Source organism: Hemibagrus wyckioides, linkage group LG15 (assembly GCF_019097595.1).
Source record: "Hemibagrus wyckioides isolate EC202008001 linkage group LG15, SWU_Hwy_1.0, whole genome shotgun sequence".
NCBI classification, from domain to species: domain Eukaryota; kingdom Metazoa; phylum Chordata; class Actinopteri; order Siluriformes; family Bagridae; genus Hemibagrus; species Hemibagrus wyckioides.
The window spans coordinates 12,143,559-12,168,021 of record NC_080724.1 but is presented as its reverse complement, the minus strand read 5'-3'; the positions used below and the strand labels follow the sequence as shown (position 1 = coordinate 12,168,021).

The 24,463-nt window shown below is 40.9% G+C and overlaps 2 protein-coding genes across 2 annotated transcripts; one reads left to right on the top strand and one right to left on the bottom strand.

Moving 5' to 3' along the window:
• Positions 1–124: 124 nt before the first annotated feature.
• On the bottom strand, positions 125–12,425 carry znf341 (zinc finger protein 341). The gene is made up of 16 exons (XM_058409823.1): positions 12,297–12,425; positions 9,966–10,073; positions 8,787–8,974; positions 8,024–8,173; positions 7,728–7,943; positions 7,429–7,609; positions 7,023–7,116; positions 6,288–6,481; positions 6,005–6,177; positions 5,666–5,874; positions 5,394–5,490; positions 5,046–5,178; positions 4,351–4,462; positions 3,981–4,051; positions 3,470–3,670; positions 125–3,097 (listed from the first exon to the last, which is right to left on the bottom strand). The coding sequence occupies exons 1-16, from the start codon at positions 12,325–12,327 to the stop codon at positions 2,859–2,861; spliced, it is 2,397 nt and encodes a 798-aa protein (XP_058265806.1). The 5' UTR covers positions 12,328–12,425; the 3' UTR covers positions 125–2,858.
• Positions 12,426–15,558: 3,133 nt separating this feature from the next.
• On the top strand, positions 15,559–24,255 carry e2f1 (E2F transcription factor 1). Its single transcript, XM_058410920.1, has 7 exons — positions 15,559–16,748; positions 17,114–17,216; positions 17,342–17,561; positions 19,325–19,477; positions 19,641–19,755; positions 19,897–20,113; positions 20,308–24,255. The coding sequence occupies exons 1-7, from the start codon at positions 16,503–16,505 to the stop codon at positions 20,556–20,558; spliced, it is 1,305 nt and encodes a 434-aa protein (XP_058266903.1). The 5' UTR covers positions 15,559–16,502; the 3' UTR covers positions 20,559–24,255.
• The last annotated feature ends 208 nt before the right edge of the window (positions 24,256–24,463 follow it).

Below are 24,463 nucleotides of genomic sequence, written 5' to 3'. Positions count from 1 at the left end.
AAAATCCTTTTTTTCAAGACTCTTACATTTCTGCACATTCATTGGTGGATTTATATGTACAGTAAATTGTGTAAAATTTTAAACAAACAAAAAAAGGATAAATAAATGATTATGGGTAAAGATTTTGGCAAGTTTATGGTGTACATTCAGCCCTGCTGAAGAGTTTTGGGGTTCATGAACAGGAGAAAGAAGTGAAATGATGCAACAGAGGAAAACAGGATATAAATTATGGTTGTTAAACTGATTTGAAATGTTTAACACAGGAAACAAGTAAATAGTTGGTTATGTAAGTAACATGCAACACAAGCCAAGTAGTGCAATTATGTAAAAAAGTCAAACAAAGTAACACAAGCAAATATGGCAAATCGAGTTCTTCTTTCGGCTTTTCCTTTCAGGTGTCTCCACAGCGAATCATCTCTCTCCACCTATTCCTATCTTCTGCATCCTCAACACTTGCACCCACTAGCTTCATATCCTCATTTATTACATCCATATACCTCCTCTTTGTCCTTCCTCTTTGCCTCCTGCCTGGCAGCTCCATGTCCAACATACTCACTCTCCCTCCTCTGAACATGTCCAAACCATCTTAACCTGGCCTCCCTAACTTTGTCCCCCAAACGTCCAACATGAGCTGTCCCTCTGATTTACTCGTTTGACAAGAGTTTTTTTTGTTGTTTTTTTCCTTAACATTTGTCCCGCACACTTGCAGGGTCCGCTGTTTTGTAGCGGATCAATCGACCCGCGTGATTTTGGCACAGGTTTTACGCCGGATGCCCTTCCTGGTTTGACAAATAGAGTTAATGAAGGTAAAAAAGTAGCACGTACAGAAAGTAACAAGCATGTATGAAAGGCAGGTAAATAAAACATGTAACAAATAAACAAAGTAAAGCAGAACTGGCAACAGTAAGAGAGCTGCACAAGAAGTAAAATAAGTATTTAAGTCAAGGAAGTAACAAGCAAACATGCATTTATATTTTATGTTTAAACGGCTGTTAAGTAACATAAGAAGAATGTAAGGCATGTACAGAATCAGTAAAGTATGTAAGGAACACTAGTAGATAAAATAAAGTAGTGTATGCTACATAAGTAAACACAGCTAAGAACGTAACAAGTAAACGTTATAAGCAAAGTAAATTGTGCTAGATGGTAGGACAGCAAACATGCAAGTAATGCCCAAGAAATAAAGTTGGCACGTCAAGCAAGAAAATAAAGTAACACACTTAAACTCATAAGTAAACAAGGGTGTAAAGTAACACAAACAAGGTAAACAGCACATCCAAGTAGAGAAAATAACATGAAGTGAGAAAGTGCTGCAAGGAAAAGTAATAAAAATGAAACCCATGTAAAGTCTAAAAGGAGCAAGTAATGTAAGTATGTAAAATAAATTATGCAAGAAATGTAAAGAAGTAAAACAACTAACCATAACACAAGTATAGAATGTCTGGCGGTGGTAGCGCAAGTGGTTAAGGCTCTGGGGCATTGACCAGAAGATCGGGGTTCAAGCACCAGCACTGCCAACCTGCGCCCCTGAGCAAGGCCCCCAACCAACCCTGCATCATGGCTGACCTCAAGGATGGAGGAGATACACATACACACAAAGTTGATACAAGTATGTAAAATAACTAATGGAAGAAATGTAAGAAAAGCACACACAGACAAAGTAAGAAGTAAAGAAACAACAAACATAAAATAGCCAGCGCAAGTGAAGAACTACATTCCACACGAACTGACAACTAAGTAAAGTGGCACAGGTAAAGAAGGGCATGTAAAGTAGGTAAAAAAGAAAAAATAAGACAAGTGTGCATAAGGAAATGAAGTGACGGGTGAAGAAAGTAACAAGTAAAGTTAGTAAGTTACGTTAGTAAAGCAACACCAAATTTAAGGAACACAAGTAAAGTGGCTCAGTGGAATGTTTCTCGCCTACCATGTGGAAGGCCTGGGTTCGATTCCCAGCCAGTGCCCAAACCCCAGCCACTGGATGTAGTGCCGGTCCCAAGCCCGGATGAAAATGGGAGAGTTGCGTCAGGAAGGGCATCTGGCGTAAAACCTGTGACAAGTTGTTGTGCGAACCGGTTGGCCCGCTGTGGGTGACCCCTCACACACAAGAGAGCAGCCGAAAGATCATCAACAACAAATAAAGTAAAACAAAGGCATTAAGTGGACGGATGGAAACGAGTAATTAAACAAACAGCTGAATGCAACAGTGTTTAAATAACATGTAGAAATACAATGAGCAGAAGCGAGCAGTCTGGATTAAACTGGCAATTTTCTAAAAGAAACAGAACTTTTTAGAATTGTTGTTGCAGAAAAATAAGGATGACGAATTAAACCTGGCAGTGACGGAATCACAGCCGAGACAGGAAGAGACGCACGCTCTCATCATGCTCAAGGTTTCATTTATTTCCAGGACCGTTTGCACGACTCATTTACACTCAAAGTGCACTCATCCAAAACACACACACACACACAGTTCATTATTACAGCAGCAATTCATTTCCACTCTTCTCTACAACGAGAAAATGAAATAAAAACAGTGGAAGTTTTAATATAAAACGAAAACATGTTAACGATCACGAGTCCGCTGCTAAATCTGGGTGTGAGCTAGCAGGTTGTAAAGCGACGGTACATCACCTCACAGGTGTGCAGTTAGGTCCGTCTCCATGTGCTTGTTGTGCAGGATTATAATTACAGCTGTACCATCACAATTTATTTAACTGTTACATTACTTTAGCCGGACAAAGCTCCATTTGCTGATACAGAAACTCTGCAGCATTGACGGCAAACCCTCTGATGAACGAACCAAGATTTTCTTTGTGGTGCTGAATTTCCTACTAAACCAGATGACTTCAACAGAGCCGTCAATCAGCCGTCGAGCCGAACACTGTATTCTCCAGCAGTTCATCAGCCCCTCCATCTCCCTGCAGACCCTCATTTTGCTCTTCCTCTTCCTCCTCCTCTTCCTCCTCTGTTCCTCTCATCATCTCAGCTCCTGTTCCCATTTCAGCTCCCACACCTCCACCTTCGCTCGTCTCTTCATCATGGTCGTCTTCTTCCTCCGGAGCCTCTGTGTAATCCGCTCTTCCTCCTGGGAGATCTCCTTTACAGACACAAACAAACTTCAGAAAATGAGAATGCGTGTGTGCATGAACTTTTTGAGAAAAGATTTTGAATTTTAGACAGAAAAACAGAATATTCCTGATTGAACATAAATGACGCACCTACACTAAGACAAAGCTGAGTCTTTAATGGTGTCAGACAGTAAATACTGAGAGAAAGTGAAGCGCTGTGTCATGCTGGTGTGGGTATAAAGAGTGTGGCATGATGAAGGTTATGGATGGAGAGACTGTTACTACTCTGAAGTTGATTATTTTCCTACAACAGCACAGCCTGAGGTGATTTATTCCACTTGTATTCCTGGTATAATGCACAGAAATGCTGGAATGAATGAATGAATGAATGAGTAATAAACCTCCAGCTGTTCCAGTGGTGGTGTCGGAGGCTGTGGTCAGTGGGCAGCGGTGCTCGCGGTAGTATTTGAGGCGGGTGAAGCCCTTGGCACAGGTGGAGCAGCGGAAACGGTAGTTGTTGGTGTGAGAGCGCTGGTGCTCGAGCATGTGAGCACGCCGACTGAAGCTCTTCTGACAGAACTGGCATTTAAACGGCTTAATTCCTACACACACACACACACACACACACACACACACACACACTTTAATCAGTGAAAGGAAGTCATTTTTGAACTGAATGACGTGTTAAAATGCAGTGTGTCATTTTTAGAGCCCTCTGCTGGTCACATGCTGAATCACAACTGTAATAAAATCATTTTTAAAAAAAAGTGCAAGCCTGGTATGAAAATAGATGCATGCCAATATTGTGAAATATGGATAAAAGACCACGCCTCCTTCACTGATTGAAATACAGAGGCCACACCTCCACCATACAGGTGAGGTATTCAGAAGTGTGTGAATAATGTAGTGTACCTGAGTGAGACAGGATGTGTGCCTTCAGCTTGTCTGGTCTGTTGAATTCTTTGGTGCAGCCAACGTGGGTCCTTACACACACACACACACACACACACCTCTGTTTATACAGCACAGACAACATACAGTACACACAGCATGTGTACTGACAACTACTGCATCATCCCTACCATTCTTTATTTAATGAGTACTATTTTAATGATTAAAATGACTGTACTTTTGACTATATGTTTGTCTAATGAAATCAGATTTAAAATGCAGTTTGTTTTGCTCTTTGTATTTTGTTACTTTTGTGTTTTAAATTATTTTTAATATTGATTTGGATCTCGAGGCATCATCAGTGTGGCTGTGTGTGAGCTCAGAGCAGTACCTGAAAGGACACTTGTACTTCTTAAAGGGTTCGTGGATCAGCATGTGTCTCTTCACCTTATCCTTGCGGTTGAATGTGGCTTCACACACTGAACATTTATACGGCTTCTCACCTGGACGAGAGCAGGCATCACGCTCAATTACTCATCTATACCACCACGACTAACAGTAATGAATAATAACATGTCTTGCAGCCAAAAACTATTTATAAGAGAAATGGTTTAACTGTAACATGCTGATTTATTAGAGTATTTATTAACTCACTTTGTAATAAAATCAAGTCTCACAAAGAAAAATAATTGACGATAAGTTTCTGATCATCTTTCCTATGTATATAATAATCGGATTTATTTAATTCTAACTAAATAAAGTAGCCTTTCTTTATTTCTAGATAGACAAGAGAAGAAATATGCAGCTCGTTATGGAAGGAGTCTCCAGTGTCGGCGATTTATAACAGAGGTAATGCTAGAAATTTCTCAGTTTAGACGGAAAGCTGCATTTTTAAAAAGAACAAAAAAAAGATGTTCTAAATCCACTGTGTATTAGTCGGTAAACTGCTGTAGTGCGAGAGGAAGAAAATACTTTGGGAACATGTCAGATAAATCAGTAGCTCAGCTTCATCACACCACCCTGATGATGATGATGATGATGATGATGACGACAGCACAACACTGAGGGTAGTGTAGAAGTGTGTACCTGAGTGTATCTGTGTGTGCAGTTTGAGGTAGTGCTCCGTTTTAAACAGCTTTTTACAGATCTGGCATTTGAATCTGCCGACGGCGCCGTGAGTGAGCAGGTGTCTCCGGAAATATCGCTCACAGGGGAAAACCTACACACACACACACACACACACACACACACTTTAAGAAGGCTAGCAATAAATATTGTGCACAATACTTTCTCCTTTGTGTAGTCATCACCAGCATCAAAATATAATGTATTAATATTAATTCTATTTATAGAGTTAAATCTGATCTGAAGTGATGAATCTGCTTATACAACACACCAGTAAGTGTTAGGTGTTGTGTGTGACAGCACTCGTACCTTGTGGCAGTGTGGACAGGGGAAGTTGTGTGAGGCTGTGAGGATGTGCTGCTCCAGAGCTTCCTGTGTGGAGTATTTACTCTGACACTTATTACACCTAAACAACAACAAACAACAATGATAATTACAAGATCTAATTTTAATTGCTTTTCCAAGGAAACTAATTAATTTAACCAGGTTTATTCTGCCTTTTCCTTTGCTTTTAAATTAAAATGTATAAGTATAAATTCCAGCAGATTAACTAGATATTTGTGTTTATCTGTCCGTGAGACCTGTAGTAGGCGGTGTCTTTGCGCATGTTCTGCTGAGGACAGAAGCTGTGAGAGTACTGGTGCAGGCCGAGCTCGAAGAGAGACTGGAACACTTTGGTACACAGGTGACAGCGGTAGGTCAGGTGCTCCTGGTGAGAACGGATGTGCTCGAGGAAGAGCTCCAGCTTCTGGAAGGTCTGAGAGCACGCCTTCACCACACACCTGTACACCTGCATGGGGTTTATTCACACATACAAGAATTCCTGAATTACTGAAGTTACAGTGGAGGATCTGAGAAGGAAAAGGCAGTCAGCATCCTGGACCGGATGTGGATGTCTTTGTGAAGTGTTACAGTCGTACTTGCTCGTCTTTGTGTTGGGTCATGTGGGATTTGAGCTGAAAGTAGCTGCTGAATTTTGCGGTGCAGAACTGGCACTGGTACGAGCTGTCGATCAGGATGGTCTGTTTGCTTTGGGCTTGTTTGGATCCGTCGGCCTCAGACTGGAGCTCTGCCTCGCTCTGATCTAGAATGCCTGGGGAACAAAAAGAGAACAGTAAAGAGAGACAGCCAAGTATGTTCCCACTAGCAAATGCGCTCATTGTAAGCTTGAGTGCTCAAATGAACCTGAACAGAAGACGTTACCGTGTTCTTCATGTCTATCAGCATGTTGAGCCATGTTCTCCTGGACAGGCTTCACCGTGATGGGGAGTCTGGACACTGTGCTGTGCACTCCGGCTGGCCACACCTTGTGTGTCTGCATGTGCTTCTTCACGTTGGACTTCTGGGCGAAGGCTCGGCCACATACGATGCACTGGAAAGGCTTCTCACCTGTATGACTACAAATAAAACAAAAAAACAAATCATCAGACACCAAAGCAATATACTTAGAAAACTAGGTTTAGACTTCAGCTCAGGAATGATCACACATCTTCCAAGAGAAACTTCTACAGAAACTAACATATCAGAACAAACTGCTTCTGTGACTATAGGAAGAGAAAGTGACAAATGACCAAGACTACAGTCTTTTTTGTTTTTTTTTAAGGATAAAAATCCAGAGTTAAAGGCACAGTCTGGCTTTTAATAGCTCACTCTCACATACTGAATTAAGAAAGAACTGATTTCATTTCCTGCAGCCTGAATTACTGTCACTCTTTAAAAGCCCTTAAGAGAAAGACTGGAACATTTGAATGCACTTTGTATGCATTAAATATATTATACACATACCTATTTATTATATTTTTCAAAAAAAGCATGTCAGGATAGACACACACTGATAGGGAGTAAAGATAACCAGGAACGGGCAGAACACAAGTGTGAAACGTAACAGGGTTTGAACATAACAGAACAAACATAATGGAAAAGCAACGTTATGTTTACCTTCTGATGTGCTGCTGCAGGTCGAAGTTTTTAGCGAACACCTTGTCACAGAAACTACACTTGAGCTTCTGACCTTTGGCTTTTGTTTGCCCTCCTGAGACAAAAATACAATTTTAAACCCAAAATAACATACAGTACAATATAATGCCTTGTAGAAAAAAAAAATAGAATAATCCTTGGCTTTTTTATAATTTTAATAAATAAATTCCAATTAAATATGCTTCATATTATCTTGAACACATATTCTATAATTAATACTGCTATAAAGTGGCTCTGTCTAATTCTTTCAAATTTTCCTGACCCAGAAATAAGCTCTGTCCCCAGCCAAAACCCAGCTCTGCATGTTTTAGGCATCTAAAGGCTTTAAAAATGACAAACTGCTCCTTTAAATGAAAATCTTTTGCACCTTCGTGTCCCTTCTTGGAGTTGCGGGTCTTTTTGGGGATGATGACCTTATCGTATTCGCTCAGCTCACTCAGAGTCACGGTGCTGCTGCAGCTCTTCTGCTTCTGTGCTGGTTTAGCTGAAGTGTACACAGGAGCGCTGCTGAACTCTGCACTCTGACTGTCCATACACTGACCACCACCCTGAGAGAGAGAGAAAGAATATCGTATGAAAAAGGCAACATGGAAAACAAATGGAAAGAAGACAAAGCCATGAATGAACCTCGTCTCTCTCTCCTCTCTCTCACACACACACACACACCTGAACAGGCTGGAACGACTGAAGGCCGAGTGTGTGGACCTCTGTGTTTCCACCTCCAGCCATCGGGGGCAGCGTGCTGTACACCTGCACTACTGAGCTGTTAATACTGGAGGGAACCTGAGCAGAAAGGGGTGGAGCCTGGGCAAGTGGAAGGGGCTGCGATGTCTGTGGGTGGTGCTGCAGGTATGATGCTGCACTGGGCATGCTCAGATTGCTCTGTGGAAAAAAAAAATAGTTTTTGTCCAACACAGCCAATGCTAGGTTACAGCAGTGATGGCAGGTGTGCGTGTGTGTACCTGAGAGGAAGCCTGCATGGCCGTGACCGGAGTGTCCATGGATGTGAATGCCGAGATGGCTGACATGAGAACCTCGTCGCTCACCAGAACGTTCCCCTGCACCAGGGTGTGTGTGAGAGGAGACGGCGGCACTGTGATGTACGTTGACACCTGCGTAAAAAAACACAAACACCGGACGTACATGAAAAATTACACACACCATATGTTCAGAATGTTGTTTCATTTGTTGGCCTTGGAGAGCCATGCCACTTATTTTAAGTTGCCCTGGTTTGCTGCACCGCCCGAATGTGGGTGCCGCCTTAGTCAGCCTCACCACTTGTGTGGATGACCGTCAGCGTGTACCACATGGTTTGAGTTCCCAGGTCAACCACACCTAGAAACCCTTGGTCAGCTGCTTTGCTTCGTCTGGTAAACAAGTCAGCTACACGGATTCATTTTTTCTATGGTTTCCGTTTATTTACAGATCACCCGTACTTTTAGGTTTGGTTTAGTTTCGTTTACAGATCACCCGTACTTTTAGGTTTGGTTTAGTTTCGTTTACAGATCACCTGTACTTTTAGGTTTGGTTTAGTTTCGTTTACAGATCACCTGTACTTTTAGGTTTGGTTTAGTTTCGTTTACAGATCACCCGTACTTTTAGGTTTGGTTTAGTTTCGTTTACAGATCACCCGTACTTTTAGGTTTGGTTTAGTTTCGTTTACAGATCACCCATACGTTTAGGCCTGGTTTAGTTTTGTTGTGAGTCTATTTCGAGAATATGTACCTGTCTGTTGGCCGGTGGTTGTGGCACTACACTGACCGGGGGTACAGGTGTGTAGGTGTTGCTAGATGCCAGAGACACGGTGGCGAGTGATGGTGTGTTCTGGCACTGCTCCCTCTTATGAGTTAAGAATGCTGGCAATGAGTTGAACTGCTTCTTACACTTTCCACACAGGAAAACGTCGTCATCGTCTGAAAAATAAAACGCAACACGAGTGACAAAAATTTATGCAGCAACATCAGGTGTGAGGACACACTATTTTCATGGATGAGAGGAGCTTCAACACATGTGACCACATGTGCACTTTCAGAAGGACCAGGACCTGAAGCATACACCTAAATCAACAAAGAAACTACTTCACCAAAATAAGATCAAGGATTTAAAACAAAAGTCCAGAACAAAAATCCAATCCAAAATCTGAGTGTCTCCCAATCAGCCTGTAATTTTCATACAAGACAATGTCCCATGTCACACTGCAACACGAATAAAGCAGTACTTTAAACTAAGAAGAAATGGTCAGTCCAGAGTCCTGGTCTAAACCAGATTGAAAATCTCTGGAAAATCCTGGAAAAACAAATTTATTGCTATAAAACTCACTACAGATGCCAAACTGTGGAAGAGACTGAATGAAGAGCGGACCAAGATCACAGCAGAGCAGTGACAGAAACTAGTGATTTTGGCAGCTTAAACCTCCCAGAAATTTTATTAAAGATTTAAGATTAATCAGTGTATTTCTACATAATAAAGGTTTCTGTTGAAGTGCCTTGGTTACTGTGTAAAACACACTGGGAGAACATTCCTTTACATTTTGAGCGATATTTCAGAAAAAAATCCAGTGTTTATAAAATGTTCTCTTATTTTGATCTCCACTGAAAACACACACAGAAAAAACTCTTATGATTTTGTGCAAGTTGTGTTTTTTAGCCATGTATTTCAGTGTTTAAGAAATAAATATCAAGTGGTTGTTGATCTCTGCTGAGCGTTCAGTACAAGTGTCTTAAAAGAACCCGCCTGTTGTGGGTTTAAGAATCTACTACTGATGCAGGATTTCCTGAAAATCCACCATCAGCTTATAGGAGTTTCACAGTTCCTACCTGAAGTTGTCAAAATCACTAAGACCACATTTTCCTGCATGTAGGATTTTTTGCACTGTTCTGCAGCCACAGGTTTCATTCCACTCACCCATTGGCTGGATGGCGGATCCCGAGACGGTCTGATTGCTGTGATCAGGGACGCCAGCTTGTCCATCCAGGAAGGACTGGACAGCAAGGACGGTCTGATTGTCCATGCCTGCAAAAATCAGATTTCTTGTGATTAAATGACATCATTGCTAATTTTCAACAGACAAATTCCACCCTGAACCACAGATACACGAGGGAAATGTCTACATTAACGTCTGTGTGAATAAAAAACTTTATCCATCATTTCTTTACATTCATCTCTTAAAACATCTGCAGCAACCTACAATATGAGCAGTGAGACACACACAACATAAAATATGTAACATTTAAAAAAACAAAAAAAAAAACATGGAGTCCTATAAGAGCAAAACACATTGAGGATAAAGCAGAGATCCGCAAGTCAAGTTAAAAAAAAGAGAAAACACCACCCACACACATTATCATATAAATTAAAGTTGGTGTAAAGTTAACAAAATACTTGAATGGAAGAAAAACAGCCAACAAACACTTTATGCACATTTATACGTATTATGCACCAATTAGGCATAACATTATGACCACCTGCCAAATATTGTTTTGGTCCCCATTTTACTGCCAAAACAGCCCTGACCTGTCGAGGCATGGACTCCACTAGATCCCTGAAGGTGCTAGCAGCAGATCCTTTAAGTCCTGTAAGCTGAGAGGTGGGGCCTCCATGGATAAGACTTGTTTGTCCAGCACATCCCACAGATGCTCAATTGGATTGAGATCTGGGGAATTTGGAGGCGAAGTCAACACCTCAAACTCATTGTTGTGCTCATCACACCATTCCTGAACCATTTTTGCTTTGCAGCACAACACATTATCCTGCTGAAAGAGGCCACAGCCATCAGCGAATACCGTTTCCATGAAAGGGTGTAGATGGTCTGCAACACTGCTTAGGTAACATCCACATGGATGGCAGGACCCAAGGTTTCCCAGCAGAACATTGCCCAAAGCATGACACTGCCTCCACCAGCTCGCCTTCTTCCCATAATGCATCCTGGTGCTGTGTGTTCCCAGGTAAGTGACGCACACACACCCAGCCATCCACGTGATGTAAAAGAAAATGTGATTCATCAGACCAGGACACCTTCTTCCTTTTCTCCGTGGTCCAGTTCTGATGCTCACATGCACATTGTTGCCGCTTTCTGCAGTGCACAGGGGTCAGCATGGGCACCCTGACTGGTCTGCAGCTATGCAGCCACATACGTAACAAACTGTGACGCACTGTGTATTCTGACAACTTTCTATCAGAACCAGCATTAACTTAATTTGAGCAACAGTAGCTCGTCTGTTGGATCGGATCACCCGGACCAGCCTTCACTCCCCACGTGCATCAATGAGCCTTGGCCGCCCATGACCCTGTCGTCGGTTCACCACTGTTCTTTCCTTGGACCACTTTTGATAGATACTGACTACTGCAAGCCAGGAACACCCCACAAGATGCTCTGATCCAGTGGTCTAGCCATCACAATTTGGCCCTTGTCAAACTCGCTCAAATCCTTTCACTTGCCGATTTTTCCTGCTTCTAACATCAACTTTGAGGACAAAATGTTCACTTGCTGCCTAATATATCCCACCCACTAACAGATGCCATGATGAGGAGATAATCAAGTCTATTCACCGCAACGGTCAGTGGTCATAATGTTATGCCTGATCGGTGTCTACACATACAATTGTTGTCTCTAATGCTTTGATTAATAAAACTTAACTTTAACTTAACTTAAATTCGGTGTGTTTTTTGTTGTTGTTTTTTTACAAGGCTTTAAAAGCAAACTTGTTGTGTTTCTCTGCTCATTTTGTAAATAAAAACTGACGCTTTTGAAAAAAGATGAATATAAATCTATTCGAAAGAAATGCACTCGACTTTGTAATGTAAATAAAAAGTACATTTAAAACTACAGACTAAATGGGGAAAAAAAGAGAAAAGAAAAATGTTAAATAATGGAATGAAGGTAAAATATGATAAAGGGGTGTAAATAAAACCTCTCTTTTGGGGGCTTGTTACTGATTATTAAAAAAGTGTAAATACGCCAAAGAAAAAAGAAATTTTTTGATGACAACATCTCGATAATACTTAATATCATTTACTCGTGTTAAACACACACCTCGTAGCTTTATATAAAAGGTTTAAAGAGAATAAATCTGGGTGATATTTGGGTATTTTGGTCATGAGGATGTTCTCGCTGAGACTCAGAAGAGAAAAAGGGTAAACACTCCAAACCCTCGCTTTCTGGATAAACATTAAACACACAGTGCAGTTCACCTGCTTTTTAAAAATGAAAAACAAGGATAAAGTGTGAATATTTACCTTCCAACACCTCAAATATCGCCTGCGACATGATGGTGGTGATGGTGGTGATGTTCCTGCAGCCGAGCAGCAGCGAGTCCACCGGACTTCTTCTTCTTCGTCTTTCTAATCTCACTTACTTCTTCTTCTTTTCTTTTACAGCGGCTCTTCTAACCGAGGCAGCACACAGCCGTATGGCGCTTGACCGCCACCTTGTGGTCTGGGGTAAAACTTGAGAAATGCTGATTGATGAGAAAAGTCGCGCCCCGGTCTGTATCACGCATGCGTCAAATGTCTTCCGAGGGTAAGGATGTAGAGCAGATGTGGCATGTTGGTCAGGAGTTCAAAAACCTTTGGTCATCTAATGTATGTATTTATGTATCTGTTTTAGCTATCAATCTATTTGCTCATCCATTTATTTGTTTACTTATTTATTAACAATACAGTAGGATAGGAGAAACAAATCTTAAATATTAACATATACAGCTCTGGAATAAATATAAGAGACCACTGCAAAATAATCAGTTTCTTATGTTTTTTTTCTTACAGGTGCATGTATTGGTGAGATGAACAGTTTTGTGTCATTTTTTGTGAACTGCTGACAATATTTCTCCTAAATTCAAAACTATTATTGTTTAGAGTGTATATTTAAAGGAAATGACGACACATCAAAATAACCCAAGATCATGCAGTATTTGCAGAGCTTTAATAACTCAAATAAAACATAATAATTTGTAAACAAATTGTGTTAATGCTTTGGCTAAATAACATTAAGAAATCAGTATTTGGTGGAATAACCCCGATTTGCATGTATTTTGGCTCCATGATCTCCACCAGTTTTTCCACATTGCTATTGGGTAACTTTATACCCCTCTTTTTGCAAAAAAAAAAAAGCAAACAGCTCAGCTTTGCATGATGTTTTGTGACCATCCATCTTCCTCTTGATGACATTCCAGAGGTTTTCAATAGGGTTCAAATCTGGAGATTGGGCAGTGGTCTCTTATTTTTTTCCAGAGCTGTATATATATAAAAAGTTCATGCTACAGTGATATTATATCATGAAAGTATGGCATTTATTGCTCAAACAATTTATTGAAACAAAAGCCAACAACAGTGGTGGGTATACCACAACAAAAAATGTCAATGTCTCAATAATTTGTCATGTGCCCTTGACCATCAATTACAGCTTGACAACGACGTCTCATGCTGTTCACGAGTCGACTTATTGTCTGTTGAGGCATGGCATTCCACGCTTCTTGAAGGGCGGCCCTCAGGTCATTGAGGTTCTGGGGTGCAGGGTTACGAGCCTCTACACGGCGACTCAGCTGATCCCATAGGTTTTCTATGGGATTCAGGTCTGGAGAAAGTGCAGACCACTCCATTTGAGGTACCCCAGCCTCCAGCAGCCGTTCCCTAATGATGCGACCTCGATGAGATGGAGCATTGTCCTCCATGAAGATGAAATTAGGCCTGTGTTGTACATGCAGGGGCACAATGACTGGATTAATGATGTTATTCAGGTAGTATTGGCTTGTCACTGTACCATTCACAAGATGTAGGGCAGTTCTGTGTTGAGGAGACACACCTGCCCAGACTGTAACACCACCACAACAGTGGCTGATGCATAGCGCTCTCCTTGATGTCTCCAACATCATTGGCGGCCATCATTTCTGCTCAACGTGAATCGACTTTCATCAGAGAACAGCACTGAGGCCCACTGGTCCCTCGTCCAGCTGGCCCATGCAAGACAATGACGCCTGTGCCTGGTGGTGTGGTCAGGTACCTTTGCAGGTCGTCTAGCACGCAGACCATGCAGATATAAACGGTTTCGAATAGTCTGACGTGACACTTGGGTGCCTCTCACCTCCCTTAAGTGTGCCTGGAGTTGAGTGGCTTTCGTCATCTGGTTCCACAGGGCACTGTTCACAATGAAGCAGTCATCAACGTGGGATGTGGCCAAAGGACGTCCACTTCTATGCCTTTCTGTGACTCTTCCAGTCTCTCTGTATCTCTGTCGCAACCTGCTGATGACACTCTGTGACACTCTAAGCTCAGTGGCCACTGCCCTCTGAGAACATCCTGTTTGAAGCCTCGCAATGGTGAGGTACTGTTGATCAATTGTTAGGTATCGTCTTGGTCTCATGATGTCAAAATGTGAACAGCATGATGAAGAGGTCTGTTTAAATACCAGTTCTAATTAAACCAGAAAATGTATTGGTCGATTCATGGATCAAACACCAGTTGTGAATTTTGCCGTTAAGCACCTTGTTAGAGAACAGCAAGTTATCTGTCCTATGCATGTTTCAACTTTATTTATTTATTTGTTTGTTTGTTTGTTTTTCATTCATTTGTTCATTCTTTGTTTATTATCAGTAGTAGAAGGGTTTGTTACAGCATTCAGATAAATATTAAAAAAGTTATATAAAAATAGTACCACACATACATAAAGGTATTTATTTGTTCGTATGTATATTTAGTTACATATTTATTGTAAAGTAATAAATACTGGGGTATGTTACCGTATTGTACATCATGCTCTTTATAACTAATCACAGATCATGATTTGTCACCATTTTGTATTTTGTTTTAAACTCTCTACCTAGTGATATTTATGGAAAAAAAAAACATTAATAAACTCTCCTTATACGTCTCCATCATGTCTGGTCCCTGTCTCACTAGCACTGCTTTATTTTGTCTGTTTTGTTGTTGAAATATTTTGTAAATATTTTGCGGTTTCATGACCAAAGCTTTCTCTTCATTTAAGATTTTTTGTTGTACTTTATTTTTTACTTCTGATGAAACTCTATTCTCTTCTATTCTAGTAAGTGCCTTCAGAAAAGCTTCCTTATCAGAAATTTGCTAACGATCCTAAAGAATCAATGAATATGCAAATTAGTCTACGACGTCATCGGGTGACTAGCGACGTTTTGTTCAAACTTTCCCCTGAAAAGAGAGATAGCGCCCCTGCTTCACCACACCCTACTCATTAAATAATACCAGACAGAGAGAGTTGAACATTTTCTAACTCGTGTCTGAGAGCTTTAATGTACAATTCATCCGTGATTTTTATTAAGGAAACAAAAACATTAATTTAATCAATATTTCGACAAAATGGAGGGTGATTTAGATCTGATACTGGGAGTTTTGTTGTCAAGTGCCGTGATGATTGACAAGTTCTCCTAGCCAATCGCCAAGCAGAGAGCCGCGGAAGGTGCAGCGTGTTTCAGCCAATCGTCTTGCGTCTTTCTGGCACGTGCCACTTTTCGCGGCAAAGTAGGATTTGGCGCGTGAAAATCAGCTCCTCTGTTTCCGATCAGCTGGAACAACAACAAAAACAACCGTGCGCGCGACGTCGAGGCGGAAAAGAGCGAGCTGATCGATTCAATCCTGGACACTTAAAGCGACTATACGGAGCATTGAAGCGTTCCTGGAGCTTTATATTTATACCTGCGTGCGGTGGATGTTTGTTTTGTTCTACATTTTTTTCTGCAAAAACCGGACAAACTTCCTGAATGAGCCGAGAACAACGGCGAGCTGCAGGAAGGGCTGAAAGAGAAACCCCTTTGTGCTGTCAGATCCGCATCTTTTACCTCTATTTCTAAAGAATTTGGTGTTTTTATTCATAAAACCGCTTCTGCATGAATGTTTTAGCTTTTGCATTTTGAAAATGGGCAAAAAAAGTTCATATTGTTGAGCTTTCTGGCCTATTTCCCTTTACACTGCCTGTTGCCGAATAGGCCTGAGCTTGTCGTGATTATAACTGAGAAGTGAACACTTATGATATGCATTTATATTAGTGTGCATTGGTCTTGTTTTTCTACTGTAGTTTTTGCACTTCATCTTTAAACTGCATGTATGTTCAGCCATTAGTGCCAAAACAAAGGAGACTTGAACTCATTCCTTACAATGAAAGTAAGATTGCAGAAATAATCAATAATGTAAGCTATAAACCTGGTGTTTATAACGCGTTCATAAAGGCAATTTTGAAGAACTGCAACTCGATATTTTTGAAAGTTTTGTTGTGTTCTGAAACCATAAAAAAACATTGTAGAGTAGTAATCTAATGGGTCAACAATATCAGTTTAAGAGCAAAGAGCTGAATTCGAGTCTGGTTTTAACTCTTCATCATCATCATCATCATCATCATCATCATCGGGCACTTCAGTGAAACTCTAAGACTGGAAGCTGATAGAACAAGTTTAAATAAGAAAAGGTGAAAGGTCTCGGATGGCGGACACGGTGGTTACTGCTCACAGCTCGGAGGATCTCCTGGCTGACTTTGAGACTCTACTGAACAGCGGCAGCATTGACCTGAGCGCAGATCATCAGATTGTCATCATCTCTCCTGCGTGTGGCAATGTGGAGCTCCTTCAGCCCCGGAGCACAGGAGATCTGCTGCTGTTCTCCACCCCACACAGCACTGCATCATCAGGGGCACAGCCACACAGAGACACCGCACCAGGCCGTCCACCGGTACTGCACGCACACACACACACACACACACACACACACACACCTGCTCACACAAACACAAGAGGGGCACAGCCGCTCAGAGTCACCACACCGGGCCACCTATCTTTCTTCTTCCTTCCTTTTTTTTTCTTCCTCCTCTTCTCTCTCACTTGTTCTTATTTTTTCTTTTCCTACTTTGCACCTCCTTTTTCATCTTCTTCCTCATCCTTTATTTTCTTCTATTTTCTTCTTCCTCTTTGTGTTTATCTATTCTTTTTCAATCTGCTCTCTACTTAAGGACACATAAATAACGTCGCCAAAGTTATTTTTGGTCTCCTTTCTCTCTCTCTCATTCTGTGTGTGTGTGTGTGTGTGTGTGTGTGAAGGTGAAAAGGAAGCTGGATTTGGACAATGATCACCAGTACATCAGCACTACCAGACCACCTCCACCATGTCCTGCTCCTCCAGCTACACCTGGACGTCCCAGAGGTACACACACACACACACACACACACACACACAGATGTGTTAAATATTGTGCATTTTGTTCATTACTCTACACTCTGTTTCCGGTCGGTCAGCCCCATGGACATGTTCTGTCTTTCTGTGCTCAGTTTCTCGGTTGAACTCAGAGAAATCACGCTATGACACGTCCCTGAACCTCACCACCAAGCGCTTTCTGGACCTGCTGGCTCAGTCTCCAGACGGTGTGGTGGACCTGAACTGGGCCTCACAGGTTCTGGATGTACAGAAGAGACGCATCTACGACATCACCAACGTCCTAGAAGGCATTCATCTCATCTCCAAGAAATCCAAGAACAACATTCAGTGGCTGTGAGTGTCAGCCATCTCACACACACATACATTCCTCCATCACAGGCCACGCCTCCTTCACCCTGAACAACAGATTCACTGGCCACACTTCCTTTGCTGGCCGTGACAGATTCTTAGGCCATGCCTCCTTCATTGTGGCTGACATAGACTGGCCACACCTTCTTCACTGTTACTGACTCATACACAGGCCACACCTTCTTCAGTGTTACTGACTTATACACAGGCCACACCTTCTTCAGTGTTACTGACTTCTACAAAGGCCATGCCTCCTTCACTCTTACTGACTTATTCACAGGCCACGCCTCCTTCAGTGTTACTGACTTATACACAGGCCACACCTTCTTCACTGTTACTGATATATTTAAAGGCCACGCCTCCTTCAGTGTTACTGACTTATACACAGGCCATGTCTCCTTCAGTGTTACTGACTTATACACAGGCCACGCCTCCTTCAGTGTTACTGACTTATACACAGGCCACGCCTTCTTCACTGTTACTGACTTATTCACAGGCCACGCCTTCTTCACGGTTACTGACTTATACACAGCCACGCCTTCTTCGCTGTTAATGACTTATACAAAGGCCACGCATCCTTCACTGTTACTGATATATTTAAAGGCCATGCCTCCTTCAATGTTACTGACTTATACACAGGCCACGCCTTCTTCACTGTTACCAATATACACTACCAGTCAAAAGTTTGGACACATCTTCTAATTCCATGGTCTTTCCTGATGTTTATTTCTTTCTACTTTGTAAAAAAAAATGCTGAAGGTGGCCGAAATACACAATAATCTCATTTGAACAGTTGATATTGAGATATGTCTGCTACTGATGCTCTGTAAAGCCTTCATAACGGCTCTAATCTGAGGTGCTGTTAATTGGTGATTTCTGAGGCTGGTAACTCTAAATGAACTTCTCTGCAGCTGAGGTCAGTTTTGGTCTTGCTTTACTGGGATGGTCTTCATGTGAGCCAGTTTCATCATGGTGCTTGATGGGTTTTGCAAATACACTTGACAATACTGTTCTTACAAGAACTATTGCAGAACACCTGACCTTCGTGTCTTAAAATAACAACTGACTGTTTTTTGTTGTCATTACATATGGATTACTTAAGTCCATGTGTGTTATTTCATAGTTTTGAAATCTCCAGTATTGTTCTAGAATGTAGAAAATAAATCCCTAAACAAAAAACATTGAATTAAAAGGTGTGTCCAAATTTGTGACTGATAGTGTATTTAAAGGCCACGTGTCCACCATTGTTACTGACTTCTGCACAGGCCGCGCCTCCTTCACTGTTACTGATTTCTACACAGACCACGTCTTCATCACACCTCCTTCACTGTTACTGACTTATACACAGGCCACGCCTCCTTCACTCCACCTTCACTGTTACTGACTTATACACAGGTCATGCCTTCTTCACACCTCCTTCATTGTTACTGATTTATTCACAGGCCACTCCTCCTTCACTGTTTCTGATTTATTCACAAGCCACTCCTCCTTCACTGATACAAATTTATTCACAGGCCACTCCTCCTTTACTGATACTGATTTATTCACAGGCCACACCTACTTCACTGTTTCTGATTTATTCACAGGCCACACCTACTTCACTGTTACTGATTTATTCACAGACCACTCCTCCTTCATTGATACTGATTTATTCACAGGCCACACCCACTTCACTGTTACTGATTTATTCCCAGGTCATGCCTCCTTGACTGTTACTGAAACAGTGTGTGTGTGTGTGTGTGTTACAGTGGTAACCGTATTGATGGTGCCTCAGTCGCACGCTTCCAGGAGTTACAAAGAGAAGTATCTGAACTAACAGATGCTGAAGACAAATTGGATGAACTCATCAACAAGTGCAGCCTGCAACTCCGCCTGCTCACCGAGGACTCAGAGAATAAGATATATCCTTCCTGTTTGCTTGTGTGTGTGTGTGTGCTTTACATGATGCGTCAACTAGCTCCCAGTTGTGTATATTGTAGTGCTGTTATTTTGCACCTAATCGGTTGTCATACATAGTAAGATGATTGAGAGTTTGTGTGCGATTTCATCTTTAACGCTTTCCACGCTGGGGTACGTGAGGTGTCAGGACCTGCGCAGCACAGTGGACCCTCCGGATCAGATCGTCATCGTGATCCGAGCCCCACCTGAGACGCAAATGACAGTCACTGAGCCCAGCGAGGTAATAACAGTTAGTTCTACCGATACGACTGTTGTGAGTTTAAAGCCCAGGCCTACCACTGAGTCAGAACCTGAGTCTGTGCTTTATAAAATAAAATGTAAAAGATCATCTCCTGTCCTGACTGATGCTCTGGTCGCACAGGGGTACCAGATCTGCCTAAAGAGCAGCGAGGGTCCCATCGACGTGTTCCTGTGTCCTGAGGACAGCTCTGGTGTGTGTAGTCCTGTCACAGACTGCAGTCCTGCGAAATCATCCACAAACAGCCCTCCCCATCCGCCCGCTTCCACACAGGAAGTGACGTCATCGACACCAATGGTGCTACCGAACACCTCCCCGCTTCCTTTAGCAAACGAGACAGGTGAGTGTTTGAGACTATAGCATCGAATAATATTGCGGAAAATAAAATAAAGTACTAATTTACGAAACAGGTTTGAGTTTCTTGTTCGTTTTGGTGGGGACCAAAAATTTAAGATCTGTCTTTGAGGGGACACACACATATATACACACACACACACACACACACACACACAAACTTGTCTTTTCTGTTTTCAGAGTCAGTTCTAGACCCCTTCTCAGGTATAAGTGAGATAGATGACTTTGACCCCTTGACGCTGGGATCATCAGACTTCCTGTTGGATAGGGCCGGTCCCGGTTCCGGCTCGGATCCCTTCAGCCTGCCGATCGACAGCTTCATCAGCTTGTCTCCGCCCCACACGCAGGACTACCACTTCGGTCTGGAGGACCACGAGGGCATCAGCGAACTGTTCGACTGCGACTTCACTGACCTCGGCCCTTTGTTCTGAGAGTCTCAGTTCGTATTGTCCTTCTCCTTTATCACTTTATCACTCAGCACCATGCCTGGGTCAAAGGACTGAAAAATATTGGCACAGAGTTTTCAAGGCACTTTTTAAATTTTGGTCTAGCCAAAAAAAAAAAAAAATCCACTTCTCTGGAAAAAAAAAAAAAGGAAAAACTGACTCTCATTTAATTCTTCAGCACTTCCTCTTTCGTCATGCTAAAAAATGCTTTCGGTTTTAAAACCTTTCGTCCATCACCCCATCCGTCTCTGAGTTTTGCCTTCTTAATCAGTTTAATTTATTTATATAAAAATATAACGATCTTTTTCTTTGTTTAAATTCTGAGGTAGATGTAAAGAGGGTTGTGTGAGGTGTGTATAGAGGTGTGTATAGTGTGTGTTAGTGTGTGTGTAGAGATTTGAAACAGAGATTTCTTAACTGAATGGTAAGGTTTTTGCTCAGGTGAATAGACGAGTCCTGCGTTATGGTACGTGTTTTATAACGCGCACTTGTTGATGTGTCCTCATGCGTAACGGAAGAGTGGCCATTAAATCAGCAAACTAGTGAGGTTATTTTAGCTCCCATGTGCAGTAGTGGTTGTATACACAGGACCTTACTTTAAAAAAAAAAAAAAAAAGCGTTGGTTTCTCACTGCATTCTGGGTAGGGGATCCCTCGCACTTCAGTCATTCCGTAATGAAACATAACAAAAGCAATCATTAAAATGGCGATATATTGAAATGGTTATTTAACCATTGGGAAAGTTGAAAAAAGCATGTTATAACAAGTATTGGCACCAGGCTTAGAAGTTTGTTTGTGTGTGTGTTGTTTGAGTTCATACAGGATTTTTTTTTTTTGGAGTACAGAACATCTGTATGATGGCAGTGGTTTCTGATTGGTTGATTGATTTCCGATAAATCTTTTTATTCATTTATAATACAGCTTAGCATGTACTGGTGTTAACTTTCACAACGATCGCTAAATCTTTCAGCACACTTTACAGTATAACAGTGAAGCATTTATAATCGTTATATCTATAATGAATATCATATGATCATAATATTGTATGGTGTAACAATACGATAATTGGCAATGGCCGTAACGTGGCAGTGTTGTATATGGGTGGAGCGATATGATGGAAAATATCATAGAACCATTCCTGAAGGTATTTCTGTGATGCATAATGTGTAGAAAATAATCCTGAAAAAAAGGTTTATTAATAGTTTTATCAAGGTTCCAAATTTGAACACCACATCAGGTGCATCAAGTTTGTAAAGAAAAAAGTAAGCAAAAAAACTTAGATGCAGAGATCACGATATCATAAAAAAAAAAGGTGTTGTGATGTAATGTATCATGATATTGATTTTATATCATTGTATCGCCTGGTCCTACGGCTAGAACGATCCACTAGCAAGTCATAGCTTGTCAGAGTTCTTAAACTGTACAAGTGATCTTCGCCCAAGACGTGTGTGTGTGTGTGTGTGTGTGTGTGTGTGTGTGTTCTTTTGTTGCATCCAAATCGTATTGTACCTTACTTGATTCCACTTATTTCCATTTAACCCAGATTCCAACTGTTCATTAAGTGAACGTGATTTCTTCAGTTGCTACCAAAACAAAGGCAACAAAAAGCTTTCATTATACATTTAGTAAAAGACTACAGTTCCTGAAGTTCCGAGGAATTTAAATAAATAAAATAAAATAAATAAATAAATAATAAAAATACCTAAATGAGTTCTGTGGAGCTGCACAGTGCTTTCCTTTTGGGGAAAAAAAAAATTACAGAATTTTCTTTTTAAAATTAGGAAAGGTGACTTGTTGCTGTCTCTTAAAAATTCTCCCCAGACAAGAATTTTACATTTTAGTACAGAACATTAAACACAGTGATTAATATTCAGACTTTTGCTATGTTTCACTCCAAGTGTCCAATGTAAGGACATTCAGACTATTTTCCGAAAATATTAAGAGCTTAGAGGAAGAAGTGGAAGAAATCCCGGTCACAAGTTCACCAGAGTTCAGATAACATTGAGTTAAATTCCATCATTACGATTCATTCCTGAGGTTTTATTTCCTCACATTAGTCTCCCGAAGACAGGCGTTTGTCTGCCGTTTATAGGCATGTTTGTACAGCGATAGATGAATTTATTTTAATACTTTTCTTTATTAATATTTTTCTCTATTTATTTTTTGGTGTATTGAACTGGTCTTCATAATATTGTCATTTTTATGCTAGCTTGCCATCTAGCTAGTTAGTTCCCAGTAATGTAAATATTTAAGTATGTCATTTTTTTTTTTTGTTTTATTTTTGCCTTTTCCCACATGTAAAGTTTTATATTTATATAAATTTAAGCTACATTCTTTAGCAGCCCTTAGCTACATAGGTAGTCCAATTTTACACCCAGATTAACGTTAGGTGCCAAAACTTTCCCATCTCTCAGTTGACTAAAAGATCGCAGGTGGTGTTTTTGGTTGTTAAATTTTAAAAAGTTTCCAAATGTACCATTTTGTACGCTTTCTATTTTCACTTTCTGTAAAATGTGTTCCTGTAATTTGTTAAATATTGGCTCTGGGTTTCGATAATGTTTGAACTCTCTCTCGTCGACTTTTCCCCACTACTAAAGTCTAACAGATTTGTATTCATCGATTTTTAGAAAGAAAATCAAGCTTTCTGATAAAGTTCAGAAGAAAGGTCACTTCTCATTGCAGCGCAACAGACTGTTTGGTTAGCCGTCGATGCTAAGGGAAATTATTCTTAATTTTACTCATGCTGAGTATTTTTAAGTGATTTTTCTTAATACATCTGAGTGAAATGTTGATATTCTCGACACGTTTATGTAGTTTTTATTGTCACTCTGTCTTTACCTTAGCTTAAATCATATACTTAACAGCTATGTGCTAGCTAGATTGCTATACTTCTAGCGTCAGTCATAGCTCTGCATTTGTACAGTGTTGTCCTGATTCTTAGTCAGTTTCACCTTCTTACATCAAAATCACAAAGCACCACAGTCGTTTTGCTAACTAGCTGGCTTGCTAGCTATTAAAAATGTATGAAATTGAAATAATTGTTAGCGCTAATGCCTTCTGAGTAAAATTCCCTTCCTGAATACAATGATGAGGATTCAACCGAGGAGGGAATGGTTAGGGGTTAAGTCGACGAGGGTGTGTTATAACATGGTATTGAAACAAAGGCCTGGTTGATGGATCTTCCTGTAGTCTAAAGAGGTTTAATTTAATAAGCTATTTCCTTCATACATAAGTATGAGCTAGCTAACTGCCTGCGTGTGTGTGTGTATGAGGATATGGCTGGGTTTTCAAAAAGGCAGCTTGTTTTACTTTGTGTGTGCACTTAAGTGTGTGTGTGTGTGTGTGTGCACTTGTGTGTGGCATGAATGCTTAGTCAGAAAAAAACATCTTGGCTTGTGTGAAGGTTTTATTTGTCGTTTCAGTGGTGTGCGGAGTGTTTAAGAAGTTTTAGGGATTTTCCATTTGGTGTGTGTGTGTGTGTGTGTGATCGATCATGAGGTCACAATCCTCAGTCAACTGACAATTTATCCTGAAGTACAACAAAACATCTTTTAAAGATAATTCTTGATGCATTAAAACTAAGTGGTTTAGAGAAAATCTACATTCGTTTGCAAATTCTTTGTCATGGATTTTCAATGACAAAAAAATGTTTCTGTTTTATCAACAATCCCAATAAATCTGTATTTCCCTTCAGGTGTGGTTTGTTTCACTGGATCTCTGAGCTACACGGAATGTTAGTGTTTTCTTCACATTATTACTCAGGGTTTTTATTTTTTCCAGCTCTTTTACATCGGAGCTTCACATTTGGGGGAAACTGCAGCAGTTAATGGATTCGTTCGATCCTAAATGCTTACCTATTAACTATTCATCCTCACTCCAGAGGGTAGAATA